Source organism: Corvus hawaiiensis, chromosome 30 (genome assembly GCF_020740725.1).
Source record: "Corvus hawaiiensis isolate bCorHaw1 chromosome 30, bCorHaw1.pri.cur, whole genome shotgun sequence".
In the NCBI taxonomy this organism is placed as follows: Eukaryota; Metazoa; Chordata; class Aves; order Passeriformes; family Corvidae; genus Corvus; species Corvus hawaiiensis.
The window spans coordinates 15,018,968-15,036,564 of NC_063242.1; the positions used below are offsets into that span (position 1 = coordinate 15,018,968).

The 17,597-nt window shown below is 38.8% G+C and overlaps 1 protein-coding gene across 11 annotated transcripts in view; it reads right to left on the reverse strand.

Moving 5' to 3' along the window:
- The window catches only part of PTPRM (protein tyrosine phosphatase receptor type M), a 460,837-nt gene that overhangs the window by 87,181 nt on the left and 356,059 nt on the right, over positions 1-17,597 (reverse strand). For 4 of the 11 annotated variants that reach the window (XM_048289398.1, XM_048289397.1, XM_048289393.1 and 1 more), the window contains 4 exons: positions 6,706-6,857; positions 4,099-4,173; positions 3,845-3,871; positions 137-148 (listed from right to left, as the gene is read on the reverse strand). In XM_048289398.1, coding sequence (XP_048145355.1) covers positions 137-148; positions 3,845-3,871; positions 4,099-4,173; positions 6,706-6,857 — 266 coding nt within the window. The remainder of the gene's footprint in view (positions 1-136; positions 149-3,844; positions 3,872-4,098; positions 4,174-6,705; positions 6,858-17,597) is intronic. The other 7 variants (XM_048289394.1, XM_048289400.1, XM_048289396.1 and 4 more) reach the window with 3 other exon arrangements.

Here is a 17,597-nt window from a genome sequence, read left to right on the forward strand (position 1 = left end):
AGGCATGGAATGTTGTATGTCAACTGACATGCAAGCCAACAAACAGGAGACCCCCGTGGGCTGGTTAAAATTTTTATGAGACACATACTTCTCCCAACCCTCCACATCTCTTCCATGGGGCAAATGGGCAACTTACCATTGATTGGCACTTTTAAGAAGATACATATCAGGAGAAAAAAAGAGGAGGAGAAAAAGGAAACAGGGCATAAGCAACAGTACTACATTAATAATTACAGGTAATTTTATGTTTTTAATTTAGTCTTTACAGAATTATTTCCTAAATGAATCAGATTCTGATCTCAGTTTCACAGTATAAATTAGATTTACTAAAACCAAGGTATCATACTGTAAGTCAATTCACATAGATGGAACTGAGATCAAAACCTAAACTTAAAAGTAAATAGATGTGAAAGTGCACGCTACCTAAGGAAGCAAAATAACTTTCTTCCTCTTTAGATGGAATTCTAAAAATTCTTTCAGACTTAACAAGAGAAAAAAACCCACCCCCAATTCTAAGGTCCAAGAATCATCATAAATATTTTATCTGTTTACTCAAATAATAATTTTACATATATTAGAGATTTTAAATTTTAAGCAAAATTGTTAATATGGTGCTTTGACTTATTCAAGCTATTCCTCACTGACTGCACACAAAAAAATTACTAAATCTGTATAATGTTACAAAATAAGGTATTTATCAAAAAATGTTGCTTTGTAAAATAAGCTGTATGAAAGGGAAGCATTAAAATAGTATTTTCACATTCGTAAGTTAGATATAGCAGAAAGTTCCACAAATACTCTGTATGAAAAGGTCCCAGATTCTCATGTACACACCAAAAATACTAACACACCTTGTTAAAGGTGAGATTCTGGTCTTAGTTGTACTACTGAAAATTCATGTTAAAGCCAGAAAGCTCAATGAATCGTTTTTCAAGGATGGTTTGAGGTCCTCTCAATTCCCACTAAGACACATGAAATCTGGTCCTCACTACGCATAGAGTCATTATGAACTGTGCATTGACACCTAAACCAAAAAACGGCAGAGAAAAATGTATGGGCATGAGTATGGCCATTTCACTCCTTTTCCTGTCAGTCTGCTAATTTGGTCTAATGCAGAGGAAAGGGATTCATCTTTTAGTCATAACATTTTACAGCTTTTGTCTGATGTGATATAAAATCGTACTGCAAAGCACCTTGGGATGCATGGCATGAAGCGTGGTATACAAGTGTAGGTACAGTATGTTGCTGCTGAAATGGCACCTGAAAACTGCAAGGTGGCTAAGACACAAAAGACAAAAAAAAGTAGAAAGTTGATAATGATTTTTTGGGTTGCTTATTTCAATTTTAGAAACAGGTTAGAAAACTCAAGGATTTTTTTTTCTTTTTTGCAAACTGCAAAATTCTTTGCAATGCAGACTGTTAGTAACTAAGATGAAGGCAAACTTATCAAAGTCTTGTACTACGAAAGCATCAGTTTAATACTTACGAATCTCTTTCCTGCAAGCTCTCTAGTTTTAGACTAATCTTCCTCTCGCCATTTCTTTATCTCTTACAGCTGCATTAATACAGCAGGAGTTATCTTTTAAGTTGTTTTAAGTAAAGTGTTTTTAATCCTTGGTTTGTATGGTACACTAGGAGCCACGGATATTACAGTTTTTTACTTTGCCTCTGAGCACTGTAGCATGAGTTTTTCAGGCTGTGAGTTTTTTAAAGGGTGAGCTCCCCCAGATGCAGTATCCATATGCAATGGGACGTTTGCCTGGCTTAAATACTTCTACAGCTTCAGTTGTCCTACTCTACACTTATCCATTCCTGTAGAGCTATACAACATTTATTAAATAATATACTTTGGAAACAGTAACTGTGTTGTGGCTTTTCTAGCAGATTTTGAAAACTGAACTCTGTGTACCTTTCCCAGGAGGTCACACTCTGAAGGTCATTTAGTTTTAACTACAGGCTTGACCCTGCAGTTTAACACAACTTCTTTGGACAGTGGAAGACAGTGAGAGCAGGTATTACTTGTAATTAAAACCCTGCATACTTTGTTAATAGCTGTATTCCTCTACCAACTCAAGCATAGTTAATTTGATTTACCTAAGATACAACACTATTCCTGTACAGACAGTCATAAACACATATTGGGAGAGATCTAATCTGAATGGAGCACTGCTCATAAAATGGTACTAAATTTTTAACATGTAAACTTACAAAAATATTTATTTTATGCAGGGAAATAACTGAAATATTTTCCGAGATGAGTAAGCACAGGTTTGCTGCAGTAGACCATAAAATACACACCTAACTAATTAAAAGATTTTACAGACTTAGTAAAATCAGAGGATTTATTTTTCACAGTGTGTGTTTGCCTGATAGCTGAATTACTTGCTTAGACATTATTTCTTGGGGGAAAAAAGCTAACAAATAATTTTGCCATTGTTATTATATAGAAAAGGATCACAAAAATAACCAAAGAAACCATTAACTAAAACTTAATAATACAGATAGGAAATCTCAAAGTTTTTCTCCTGATAATAGTACTTTTCTCCTAGCCCACCCACAAGGTCAGAAAGAACATCTACTGGATGAAGCGCTGAATGAATACTAAAGCACACAAAAAAATCTAACATCTCAGCCAGTTAAAAGGCACTGCAAATTTCATTTGCATGCAGATTATTACATTGTTACAGTCACTACCATTACCTTCTTCCAGATTTACATAATGTATAAAACCAGCAAAGTTCCTTCTCAAAGTTAGCACACTGAAGTGCACTGCACTAAATATTCTTTCACAATAACAAATTTTCAAGATTGCCTTCCTAACTTTTACTTCTTATATGCTTCCTTCTACTTCTATGTAAGCTTGTTTAACTTACAGCTTAAGGACAGGAATCAGTTAAGGGGTCTTAACTTTTTTACAGTGATTAGAAGAAAAAAGAGGAGAAAGGAAAATTTGTTGTGAAAATATAAATTGAAAAATGAGTAAATAAATAGGCTTAACACAGGAGTTTGAATTCTTGCTACAGTGCACTGTTATGTTATTAATTACTATTAAAAAACTGCCCCTGTTTAGTTTAAAGTTAGCATGGGAAGGAGGTGTAAATGAATACAAGCCACAAAGGGGTTAGAGTTAAGCACTGAAAATGCAATAGCGCCTCATGCTTACTGTTTAGCACTGTGCAGAAACCTCTCTCTTTCTGACACTGGACAATAGCAGATGTTCCTCAATTCCAAGTGGAAATGCTTTATATTTTAACTGAATGTTTTTAATCTACTGTTTTATTTCATTCCTGTGACATCTGATGCATAATAAACTATATACTGTAAGTGTCATGTTATCATTTTGCTGTTCAAAATACCATCTCCTCTCTGAAACTTCAGTTTAACAAGCAAGTCAGAAACTCTGCAGAACTGTCAGAAGACATGATAGCTGGTAGATGGCCAAAACTGTATTTTGTTGGATTTTCTGTATCCTGAGTAGTTTAACTAGGAAAAAAAGTTATTTTTAAGAAGTGACATCTTCAGTTCTAAGATAAAACAGAAAAAAAATGAGGGAAACTATTTCAATTGCTATGATAATCAAATTCTTTTGTGTCACTCCAAATACATGCATAAACATTTCCTTCCAAATCCACTTGTTAAAATTATTTCTTTTCTCCCATGACTTGCACTATGACAGTAGTAATCAAGCCTGATAACTGTCCTTAGCACCTCAGTGTAGCCAAGTCTACCACCCCTCCCTTTAGCATAAAGCTCCAGCATTTTGCATACTATTATCTGCTCCCCAAGAACTGCAACTTCTGAAATTACTTCAGCAATAAACTTTGATAAAGGGAAATGTTCTCACCTAAAATTGCAGTTGGCACAAATGGATCTGTCATACATCATAAGCAGGTCAATGCAGAAAAGGTAAAAAGAGAGAGAACAGTAAATGATTGATACATGTTCCCGAGTTTTCTTTCAGAAAGCTACTGTTAGCAGCAGGTATGTTTCTTATATATGCATTAAGTGTTGATGGCAAGAAGTATAATAACATAAATATGTATGCTTTCATTATGGAAAGGTCTATAGAAGGTGGAAACCAAGAAAAAAACTGGTTACCTGGATAATAAGAATTAGGCACTGTTGTGCTCAGTGTGTTAGTTTTCATTGTAAATGAAGATGGTGAAGATACAGCTGCAAAGAGAAACAAAGCTGGTTAGAGACAGAGAAATGATACACAGCTACTTAAGCTGAGTGAAACAGCATATAGGATTGATTTGGCTTAGAGTTCATCCTGTTGTGTTTCTTGCACTGGAATCAGGACCTAGGGAGAACCAGGCAAGTCTAGTGAATGAAATAGCTCATTGAATTTGATAAATTCTCTAAAAAGAAGTGTCATTGGAGAAAGCATTTTGATCACTGATGGGAAATGTACTTCTTAGTTCACAAGATTAGACTGAATACTGATGCTTGTAACAAGACATCACAACGACAAGAGGTGTTTTTGACAGAAGCTTTGATCATTAATAAGTTTTCCTTATAATACTATAAATACTGTATGCAAATATTCTACTGTAGTGTATTTTTTCCTCTCCTTTTTTTATGTGATTTGTTTAGACAGGTGGATAATGTGCACGGAGATACCAACAGACCCTGAATATTACTCTTTGTTTAACAGTGGTTTTCAGGGAGACCAATACTCACATTGGTATTTAATCATTGAACCATTTGTAAAACCAATGGGAAAGCCCAATGAAACAAATTAAGTTCAGTTTGCCCCCGGTATACAAATATCATTCAAATTACCATTGTAAACACAGATACATCTAACAGGTGAGAGTTAATCACAGCATTTTACAGGATGTTCAGCCAAAAAGTCATTAGAGGCTTTTAAGCAAAGCTCCTTGCAAATTCAGCCTCAGTTGCTTGTCTACACAGCTCAAACTCAGTCTGATCAGGGAATGCAAGCACATTCTGGATACCTGTAAACGGACTAACAAGAATGTCTGAAGCAAAAGAGTTGAGGAAGACAGGATCTGCTGGATGAGGAGTGAGATTACTCCTGCTGGCTTTCAGCCATCTTTTTTTCAGTTGATCTTCTAGCGCAAACATTTGCTAGCCCTTGTTAAGATCTGGATATCTCAAAACTGGCTTAAATAATGCTGACAGTTATCATTTACCATAGAAATTAATACATCTGAGACCATGGTCCTTTGATTATGTCTCTGGAATGAGGAGATTACATTTCCTTGATGGCCAGAACAGAGTGATACTTGTTTTGGCTATGGATGCAGAGATTAGTTGAGGTCACGGCTGCTGCAGGTAATAAAACTTGGTAGGTAGAGAATGAAGACAGGATAATGAACTTTCATAGGGAGTAGGAATGTTTTACATCTCTTGACTACTAGGCTTTACACAAAGATTATTCCTGAAGACTGTCAGTGTGCACCTTCTGGTGACCATGGTTCTTATGGCAAGTCTAATTAGAGGTTCTAGCCCTGGAGTGGCATAAAAAACTTGTTACGGCAATAATTTCAAATAGATTTGAGGTGGTTTACGTAAAGAGGATTTAGTCCCAGGAACTCATTACAGCTTCATTTGTAGTTATGACCATTCAGTAGCACCACTGGAAAACTGTCTCATGATGATGCAAGATGAAGTAAAACCTCTTGATCTCTTCACAGAAATAAGCAATCTCATTAACTGCAAGGGTATGTTCTCACCAGAAAAGCAAGTCTGATTTGAAAGATTTATTTCAAATCAATTTCAAAACTAACTCAAATTCAAATTAACATTGCAAATTCTGAGCCTAATGCTGCTGAGAAAAGTCTCACTGTTTAAACCTCACAGAGTGTTTGTACAATTGAGCTCATCAAAGGTAAATTCTTAAGCATATTATTAAAGAGTGGGAGTTGGGCCTTGCATACCGTTAGTACTTGAAACAGAATTTAATCTTTGACAAATTCTGAAGATGTTAAAAAGCCACTGGCATGCAAAAAACCCTGAGGTTCCTTAAGAACCACAAAATCAAAAAAACTTTTTGAACCTAGTCATTCTTTTAAACAATTAAAAAAAATACTGTTTTTTCATGGTCTTTGCTTAGGGCTAACCCTCTGACAGAAGTGAGACCTTGACTAAAATTCTAATACAGGAAATTTTATATCCCAAATCTTATTTATTTTCAGGGTAGATGCAAGAAGACCCAGGATATAAGAGAATCTCTTATGAAATTACAGAACAGATAAGTCCACTGAGTTCTTCCTCTGCACAAGCAACAGAAAGAGCATCATCTAGAATTGGAAATAGTAAGACAATCAAATTATCATTATTAAGTTATTACATTCAAAAAAAAATTTATACTACCAAAAAAGAAGTGAGCAGGGGAAGCATTTGAAGGACTTGGGACAGCATGAGGGATATCAAATTTTCAACATAATGGAGATTGGAAAAAGGTAAAACTACTGTTTCAGTAATGTCACTGCTCTTCTGCAGAAGAAAAGGATGGACAGAAAAAAGCTCAATTATCCGTATTATTTTTAAAGAAGTCTATTCTTGATGTCTGACTGTCTTGCTCATTTGAATAGACACTGTAATGTGCTGCACAGTGGGAAACTCTCGGTCCCATGGATTTTCCATGACTGAGTAATGAGGAATATTTTTAAAACCATTTGCACCTTTCTTTCACCTTCAAAAAAAAAAAAAAAGAAAAGAAAAGAAAAAACTTACATCTCCCATTTAGATTGTGCGTGTCCATGAAAGAGAAAGCTTCATCACAGTTGGTGCCTTGCTCAGTGTAGCTTTTATCCATTGAATTCACCATCACTGTCATTTCCTGCCGAGTACTACTCAGTGTCTCTTTCCGCTTTTTAGCCAATTTTCTTAAGAAATGAATGATGAGGAAAAAAAAGGAGAAAAACAACTCTCAGTAAGCAGACATAGTCTTCATGTTATTTACATCAGTGTGTTGTAGTTTGTAACCGTATTATGAAGTAACATTTACATTTGTTTCAGCATTTCTGGAACTTTATTTTACTCTCATCTCTTTCAGTCTGATAATCAAAGAATAGTTGCCAATGCACTGACATGTGGTCAACAGCACCTTAATCTTTGGGAACCACCACTGAATTAAAGGGGACTACTTAGATATGAAAGTGATGTGAGCTACAGTATCAGAGGCTACATCTGATTAAACATATAAATAAAAATGATATGAGAGATTCCACTGGAACTGACAAATCAATACCAATGTTCGCTTCACATACATAGAACAGTCTGGAGAGGTTTCACTGAGACCCTGTGTAACCCAGCAATCTGGTTTATATAATACTGTATAGTGTATGTTGGAGCTCTGAATACACACTGCACACTCAAGAGACATTTTAAATTGACTTGCATTCCTAAAGACTATTTTCTATCACTCTTGATTTCATGAGAATTAGTCACATGAGTTAGTTGCTTCTCAGCAGGAGTGGTCTGTCAGAGACAAGATCTTAAACCCGATACTACAATAGTGGTTCATTAAACTATTGAATTGCTTTGGATGCGTACACCTCTTTGGTTTTTTTCCAGATCTGTCTGTTTCAGTCTAAAGTCTCACTGTCTCCTCCTGAGTTATGCTTAGTTACATCCCAAAACAGCATGTCCAAAACTCTTGATTTTTCCTTCAACCTCTGTGAGGCATCTGTGATCCTGATGATAGTGGATCCCATAACTATTTGGCTTGTTTCCCTGGCCTGTGACTCCATCTTAGACCAAGCCTTTCTTCAAGTTCTTGCCTACAGTCTTAATTTAAATTTTCCAGATTCCTTCTGTAGAATATCGTCAAGGTATGGGTTTAAAAAAAATAACTGCTCCACAGACTTTACTTGTCCTGTCTGTTAATTCAGTGACTTTTGCTCTGTGGAAAACGTAATAAGCCAGGTCATATTCGTCTGCCAGAAGCATCTTTTACATATCTTACACTAGAAGTTACCGGAGCTTATTATCTCATCTAGGTTCCTTCCACTTCTGGAGGCCAACTGTACCAAGCATAACCAACTTGTGCTAACTTTCAAAGCCTTTCTCTTTGTTAACTCTTACTCAGTATGAAAAGATGGTTCCCACCACAGACAGAAATTTCACACCAGCCTCCCCTAGATATTCAAACATCTGTCTCCTCTCATGCTGCACAGGAGGGGCTTTCTCTAGCCCTCCTGACTGATATCTCGCTCTTCTGCTTCAAATCACTGCCAGCAGACAAAAACTTTACAAAGTACTAATATTACTGCTCTCTGTGCTGATCAGTACTGCCTCAGTCTCCTCATGTTCCCCATCTATCCACCTGTTATCCCTTATCTTCCACCTAGATAAGAAGCCATTTGGGCAGGAGCTGTTGTTGTGTTCTGTACCAATGTAGTACCAAGCTCAGCCGTATCTTAATCCATGACTAAAGCTCAAAATGCCTTTGAAGTTAAAGTCTTGCTGATAATAGAAGTAGGAACAGTAAGTGCAGGCATGGTATTGGGTCGCTGCACAGAAGAGTGTTGGGGTCCCTCCCCTGCCGTGTAGCCCTGGGAGAGGGGCCCTGAGGGCACAGACACGGGGCTTCCCTGTCCCTGCTCAGCCTCGTTCCCATTGGTTGGTTTGTGTTCCCTGCGCGGGCAGAAGGACCCTTGGTCCCGTGACTGGAACAGTTCCTGGGCAGAGCTCCGGCCATGCGGCTGGAGAAATAAACATCTCTGAAACAGCTATCAAGAATCTGTCTGTCCATATATATTTCCTTTCCACGGGACTCCTGGTTTGATATATGCGTGTTGCAGGATCCCCACTGCAACAAATGGTGGAGAATGCGGGCAGAACGATCCCCGATCCCTAAGCGACTGATTTGTGTGAGTAAACCCTGGAAACTTTGGATTCCTCTTCTTGGTTTTGCTTTGCTATTCCATATCTAAACTATGGAGGAACCGTGGGAAGACTCTTGGCTCTCAGAGCCGCATATGGACATTTATCTTAAACTTAAAATGATTCTTGAACAACGATTTGTAAATTTTAGCTTGATTCAAGCTCAAAAAGAACTGAAACACTTCCTGGCATGGTTGTTTAAGAACTTTTTCTATGTTTCTTGGGATTTAATTCTTACCAAGGGCTTTTGGAAAACCGTTTGGACACAGTTAATATTGGAGTCAAAATATATGCCGATGGAAGAATATTTTCGTGAATATTATTTAGTTACTGAGACTGTTGAGCAATGTCAGCTGTGTCCTGGTGAAGGGAAGCGTGGCACAGGGACCGTGCGGCCCAGGCCACGTGCACTGAGCGCTCTGAGAGCAGCAGCGAGGCAGTTCCCGCGTGCGGGCGGAGCCACGCGAGCCGCAGTGTCGGTGGCGGAGCGAGGCGCGGCGGGACCCGGCGGTGCCCGCCCGGTCCTGTGCAGTGCGTGGTGGAGCGAGCCCCGTGAACGCCTGACCGAGAGGGGCGGCACGCGGGCGGCGGCTGGCGGCGGTGGCGGTGGAACAGAGCCGCGCCCAGCCGAGACGCGCGCTGGAGCGGGGCGCGGGGGAGTCGTCGCTCGGGGGCCCGGCCGAGACGTGGGTGCAGCGCCCGGCAGCGGCAGCGAAGCTGCGACCAGAGGAGGCGACGCACGGAGAACTGAGCGGCGTGGCCCGGCCCGGCCCGCACGGCCCCGAACGCGACCCCGGGAAGAGCGCGCAGGCACGAGCAGCCCCGACAATTCCAACACGGGAGCGACCGAAAGAGACAGCAAAGACGCAGCGAGACAGAAAACAGCAGCCACTCGGAAAAAGGAAAAGATCATAGCAACTAAGACCTTAGGGATAGTAAAATGGTATAATGTTAAGCAAAATTATGGTTTTATAACAAGGTGTGACAACCAGCAAGACATATTCGTGCATAGAACTGCTATTAAAAAGAATAACCCTGAAAAATGCATCGCAAGCTTGGGAGATGGAGAGGTGGTGGAATTTAATATTGTACTAGGGAGAAAAGGGTTACAAGCATCGCAGGTCACTGGGCCTGATGGTGTTCCTGTAAAAGGCAGTATATATGCAAAAAATCGTAGTCATGTTAGACAATATCTCCATTGTAAGCCCCCCCTACAGTCTCCCTTTCCTAATCCCACCTTTCCCTTTTACCCTATGTCCTATTACCCCCAGTGTATTCCCAATCCGTTTTTTCATCCATGGTTTCCCTCACAAAACCATGCTTTTGCCAATTGTTTCCCCAAAAATCCCTTTCCAATGCCGAGTGGGGGATGAAAAGGGGGAGGGAAGAAGTTAAACCCTCTCCTGCCTCAGTTTCCCCACAAAGCATGCTCAGAGAATTCTGTCTCCCTTCTGTCAGCCCTAAGATGTTCCAGAGAATCTGTTTGGACATTTAAAGACTCAGGAGGGTGGCTTGTTTTGTTTTGAAACTGTTCTTGTTATGTTTATCCAGTTGTTTTCATTCTCCTTTTATTAAAATAAAACGGGTGAGGTGTTGGGGTCCCTCCCCTGCCGTGTAGTCCTGGGAGAGGGGCCCTGAGGGCACAGACACGGGGTTTCCTGCCCCTGCTCAGCCTCGTTCCCATTGGTTGGTTTGTGTTCCCTGCGCGGGCAGAAGGACCCTTGGTCCCGTGACTGGAACAGTTCCTGGGCAGAGCTCCGGCCATGCGGCTGGAGAAATAAACATCTCTGAAACAGCTATCAAGAATCTGTCTGTCCATATATATTTCCTTTCCACGGGACTCCTGGTTTGATATATGCGTGTTGCAGGATCCCCACTGCAACAGAAGAGTATTAAGGGTCATGTCTGGCCCTCAATAAGCTGATAGATTGCCACCCCATTCCTCATGACTGACAGTGAATGAAGTATACTGCCTTAAACACCTGCTGCAGCACTTGCAGCATGAGCAGTTATGCCTTTGCCCATCCCAGTGCAGGAGTCACCTGTGTTTGCTTGAGCCTTTGCTTACTCTGTAGACTTGATAATAAAACTGGTTCTTTATTACTCCACGGTGCATAAATGCAGAAGTAGCATTAGATAATGGTCTGAACTCTTTCATATCAGAGACAGTTAAATTTCATTCAAGTACCATAAGTAAAACAAAACTCTTAGATCTTTGCATCCTTCCATCTTCCCCCTCCTCCATACCTAATTGTAATGAATAAGTAATATATTATTCAAAGTTGAATCTGAGACCTATCACCCAATACATGAATAACTTCATGGAAGTCCTTTGTAAGGACAGGCTTATCAAAGTATTAACATGAAATGGGTATCTTTTTTCCTCTTTCACCCTTAGATGGCAGCACATTTAGATGGCAGCCATGCATGGCTCCCCTTCCAATCTTTTGGTCACATAATTAAGCTACAGCAGATTTATTTTTTAAGACAGTAACAACTGTACAGTACTTCTCAATCTGAGTCTAATACTGGAAATAGGTCTTGTGGGAAAAGTTCAAATCTGAAACAACTGTTACAGGAAGAGAGTGATACCAGCCAGACTTCTGTACTGTGAACAAAAACACCCACTGGACTCAGTCAAGTAAACTTTAGCTGAATAAAACATTTTTAGCATTTGCAGTTTATTCAGCTACTGCCGAAAGTGTTGCAGTGCTGCAGTCTCTGCTTCTCATCCATTCCTTGGGTCTCACAATCCCCAAGAGGCTCTAACCAAGATTTAAGAAACTTGTAAAACCATGGTACCTCACATCACCACCACCACTCATACTCTTAGGTTTAAAGTAAATTTTGGGGGGAAAAAAAAGGTTTAAATATTTGATCATCTTCACTCACGGAAAAGACACTTCATAGCTACTGTCTGATGTTTCATCCTTCTTAAAGGAAAAGAGATCTACAACCAAAGGAAAAACATAAAACAGATGGAAGCTCCCATGATCATTACCTAGGACAAAATTATTTTTGTAGGGAAAGCAAAAAGATCAGCTTATCACAGAAATAGTGTTACCATGACTATATGAGGAAAGAGAATGTACTGTATCAGTCTCAGGAAAGAGGAGCCTGATATTCAGAAAAATCTCAAGACTAACTAGGAACTGTTGGAATTTTAAGGCACAAGAAATAGCATGAAGTGAACTGGTATAATAGTTAAAATATAGTAAAATGCAGAGCAGACAATCATACAGACTTCCCCTGCAAAACTGTGTGGGATTTTGTGTATCGTTTACTCTGTTCTGTTACAAATATTAATAAAAACAGTCCAGGAAAGTAATAAGCTGAACAGTTCATCACAATCTGTCCCCGTTTTATCTACCATGATGAAACTCTCCAATGATGCATCTTCTCCTGTACAGTCCCTTCTTGTTGAAAGGCTCACTCTGTAAAACTTGTGCAAGCCTAACTCAATACCTTTCTCAAAAACCCTCCTTCTCTGTGACTTCTCCCTCAAACCCTTCAAGAAACCAACTGCAATAACTGCTAAGTTGCTACTACATTGTTAGCCACTGTCTGGTTTATTTTCCATGTATTTTCCTGTAGCCATTTTCTCTGTCCTGTCTTGACTTAAATAACAAAACTCTTTTGGACCTAGCTTGCCTTTTTGTGTTTAAAAAGCTCTGGGCACAAAGAATGAGGCACAATGGGACACTAATTAGAGGAATGTAACAACAGTAAAAATAAAAATTTTTAAGATAATGGTGACTGGGGTTGGAATGAACTCAGGCCCTGCCAAAAATGTGCCTTCCATTTTAATTTAGGAACAGTGAGAAACGCAGATTAATTTGAATCTAACAAAACCGCTCACTTCCTGCTTCCCCATTCCAAGCAGAGTGGTACTCTCCTTTTTGTATCAGTATCCCTCCTTTCTTGCCAAGAAAAGAAAGGAGAAACAAGATGCTGCTACTTCCCACAGGTCTAGCAACACACTACCGTCACCAAGATCTTAATAAACAAAGTGAGATGAAATTTGTAATTGTCCTGCTAAGGGAATTGGGCTGAATTTTTCTTTCCATTAATGCAGTGATCTATTGCACTTACTGAAACTCAAGATAAAATAGCTGCTTCTCACATAGTTACTGTTTCAAATTTTACTTCTCTGCTTGTGGACAAATCACAGAAATGGTTCAGATGAAGAAAGGATTGGGGGCTTTCATACAACCCAGTGGCGCAGTGCATTTGTAGTTGCAAAAGCTTTTAACAGTTTGCTCACCAAACCTCTAAAAGAATCTAAACTACAATAAGAATGATCTTTTAGTAAAATCCTTTAGCAGCTGGTTGGAAAGATGTGATACCAAGGGTAGGGTTAAATGGTCATTTTTTCACAACAGAGATACATTACTAGTGTCTATCCTACATAATTGCATGTTGGGATTTGCACTATTTCCCATATACAGACTGATCTAGAAAATATCCATTATCTTTTTGCACAAAACACAATTTTTAAATTGTCGTAAAAATTAGAAATAGAGTTAAAAAGTTATTTCTTTTATCTCATGAGGTAGAGTGACTGGATATTCACTTAAGACAAAACTCAGTGTTGAACGATACAGAGTCATGCATATGGGAAAAATAATCCTAATTATGCACACACCGTATTGCATCTAAATGACTTCATAAACTACTGAAGAAAGAAATCTGATAGTCACTGGTTCTCTGAAGACAAAAAGTTCAGCACTAGGCAAAAAGAAGTCAGAAGTGACTGTGTTAGGGATAGAGAACAAAATGGAAAATGTGATTAAGCAATTTTATAGATTTATGGAGCTTCCACATTTTGAACACTGCATGCAGTTCTGACACATGCCTATCCAAAAAAGATTTTCACAAAGTAGAGAACATATACAGAGAGGTGATAGGAAGATCAAAGGAGCAGATCCTACCAGAAAAGCAGTAATCCTTACATAGATAAGGAGTCCCTAGTTTAAAAAGGAGGCAGTTGAACTGAGAATATGATAAAAGTATATCCAAAAACATGGAGAAAACTAAGAAATTAATAAAGAATTATTATTTCTCAACAATGAAAGAACCAGAAGCAGGGAGTATATAGATTTTTTTTTTAATATAAAATAAATATTTTCACAAAACACAGAAAATGCTCTGCTCTGCCTTGCCTTGAGTCCTCTGTGCATTTTTGGGCACCACCGTATCAAAAAGACATTAAGCAATTAGAGAGTGTCCAAAGGAGGACAAAAAAGATGGTGAAGGGCCTTCAGGTGAAGCTGTATGAGGAGTGTCTGAGGTCACTTGGTCTGTTCAGCCTGGAGGTGACTGAGGGGAGACCTCACTGCAGTTACAGCTTCCTCATGAGGGGAAGAGGAGGGGTGGGCACTGATCTCTGCTCTGTGGTGACCAGTGACAGGACCTGAGGGAATGGCCTGAAGTTGTGTCAGGGGAGGTTTAGGTTGGATATTAGGAAAAGATTCTTCACCCACAGGGTGGTTGGGCACTGGAACAGGCTCCCCACGGAAGTGGTCACAGCACCAGCCTGACAGAGTTCAAGAAGCATTTGGACAACATTCTCAGGCACATGATGTGACTCTTGGGGTGCCCTGTGCAGGGCCAGGAGCTGGACTCAGTGATCCTTGTGGGTCCCTTCCAATTCAGGACATTCTATGATTCTATGAAAATTTTGCAACACATCACCACTAGGACTCTAGAGATACCAAAAGTTAGTACTGGTAAAAGAAAAACTGATTAAGGCTGAGCAGAGGACCGTGAATGCATTACCTTCCCTTCACTCCATTCCTGTATTCATCTAAAGGTCTGTTACTGGCCACTATGACAGACATGATGTGGACTTTTATTCCAAAATTGGATGCATTTTTTATTGTATTAACAATCCCTTCAACAGATAATGCAGGAAACAGGATTCGAATACATTATTTGCCTTTCTAACACTCAGAATGACTCACTTTGTTTGATTTTTAGGCTACTTGCAATTCCAGCAGTATTAATCGACATTATTATTATTATTATTATTATTATTATTATTATTATTATTATTACTTTGCCCATCTATTTTGGCTGCCTAGGATATGTTAAAAGAAAACGCACAGCTAATTTTGGGGAATATGCTTCAACCTGAAATAATTTAATACACATAACTGATTCAGCAACATTCAGTATGAAGACATAATGTGATAAAAGCTCTCCACAGGAAGAGGGTAAAAAAGCCTGCAAAGGTAACAGACTTGTTCTTTGTTTGTTGAGTTTTTATACATTCTTCCAGCTTAGGTTGCAATTACTTTCTCCTGAACAACAAAACAGTCCTTCTCAATAACTGTGATTGCTTTCCTGTCTTCAACAATGGGTCCTCTAAAGCAGAGACAAACCCACACATCACATATCATTGTGAGAATTACATGTGTGTGAGCTAGTACACATTTGGTAACATCGGGTATTCTAATCTGCATTAGAAAATTCAAAATGTTTTCTATAAGGACTTTTTAAAAATAAAAAGCAACATAAAGAGTACAAATGAGGCGTTGGGAGATTCAAGGTATTCCCAAATAAAGAAAAAATAAATTCTAAAAGTAGAAAGTAACAAGTTTTCAGAACTTGAGTATCTAATCCAATCAAAATGGTAAATTTCTTTAGGTGTTATTAAATAACTATAACTACAAGTAATTAATATTTTAGTCTACTTTACATTTCTTACCAAACAGCAACACTTTACCCTGAACCCCTTTCTATTTCCCCTACATGGACTGAGCCACAAATATGAAGCAATTGAAATCAAATAAGGAAATGAAATATAAACAGTATGGCATTAGTGATAGTAAAGTTCTGCTCACCTGAACTTCTGTCATTCAATTTAACATTTATATGTCTTATCTTGAAATGCAATATGCTCAAGACTGCAATTTCACAGTGACATTAAACTGTGCTCTGTCAATATTCTATCAGACAGGAAATGAGGTTAGGAGAAATATTTTTAAAGGCGCTCCATTTTGCAGCAAGAACTAGTGAACACTTAATAAAATACTTTACAAGCTGCCCCCAATTCAAGTACCAGCATTTCTAGAGAACAATCACAGGGAAAGTAATTGTCAGGAGAATTACAAAAAAGCAAGCGGTGGCAGGATAACACTGAATTGTGCTGTTCCTTGCTTATCATCTCTTAGTATGCAAACCTGTATTAGATTATAAAATTATTCTTTGTCCTAAGAAGTTCAACATATATTTTGCACTGACATCAGAACGAATTAAAGGTACAACAGTATGTTGTACTACTGATTTGGAGATTACAAATATTTTAATACAGCCAAGGGTACATAAGCCTTTTCACCTGATGTACAAAGGGGTGGTTTATTATAATTTCTTTTAGGCACCTTCTTTTTGTTCTAATTATCAGCTTCCTGCTTCAAAGCAAATGCTAACATTATTCATTTCATTTTTATCATGCGCTTGCATTTGCTGATAAAGAAAAAAGAATGAAATTTTTAAAAATGCTGTGATGATGCTCAAATTTTGGAAACAGTGTTTTTGACACCACAGGATTTAGTTTCCCTCCCCCCCTTCATTCACTGTGACTTTCATTTTTTTGCCAGAGACTCTGGATGCACTTTCAGACCAAGAAGACATTCCAATAACAGCAGGACTGGCTGTAAAGAGAGAAGCAGAAAAGAATACAAGTAAAGGGGTAGGGGAAGGATTCCTTTAACTTACAGAGTTACAAGAACTGAGTGAAAAGAGTGCAAATTTTTTACATGAAGGTGGAGGTTAATGAAAATGGTTTTGATTTTTATTAGCACAAACAAACCCAGTTTTGATTTCTGTTGTTCTTAACTTGGTTTTTTACTCACTGCATGTAAGAACTTTAGTGGTCTTTCTGCACTTTTTTGTTATTGGTAGATTGGTTCATTAGCATCACAAGAGATCAAAGCAAAAAAAGGAAAGGTATTTGGAAAGATCCCCGTATCACTGTTAGCTTACAGGGAAAGTATGGCATGACCTGAGTGGCTGAGGAAAGGGAAAGAAAATATGGAGGTGAATGAGAAATAAGAGGGAAAAGATGATGGAAAAGTAAGGTACAGCTGCAGTCAGAGATACACAGCTCATCTACTTTTGCTGCTAAGTGTTCCTTCTTGAATTCAAGTGTACAGCACATGCTTTGAGATTTGCTTACAGCGACATCATTAAACACTCTGCTTACTTCTTTCTCAGTTTCTGATTTGTATGAACACCAGGTTATCTGAGTTTCTGCAAGTGAGGCTTATAGCATCAAACCCAAGAACACCTCAGGTCAAAGGAGGCATTGCACTAACAGAATTTGCTGATGCAATGGCTGATGCAGAGGCATCACTGGTGACTGACCAGCTGCAAAAAATGAAGCTATGTGGTCCATCAGATTAATGTAACATTTATTTGAAATGGGCTGACTCTTTACTTAGCTCTCAGAGAAAGTTAATTTTGTGGTTACGGTTTAGTTCTTCCACGTCCACCCAAGAGGACCTCGGTGTATTTTAGTGTGATTGACAGGTTCTTCAGGGAAGGCTCTAGGCTATGGCAGAAAAAAGGAATTTGAGAAGCTTTGGCAGAACTCTGTGTCTGCAAAGCTGCTGGCTGCACTATTTTTGGCTCAAGTTAGACACTGGTCTTGGTCTTCAGAAAAAATGCACCTGCACACTTTAAAAAAAACTCCAACAACCTTCTGCCTCCCCAATAGAATAGAACAGTAATGAGAT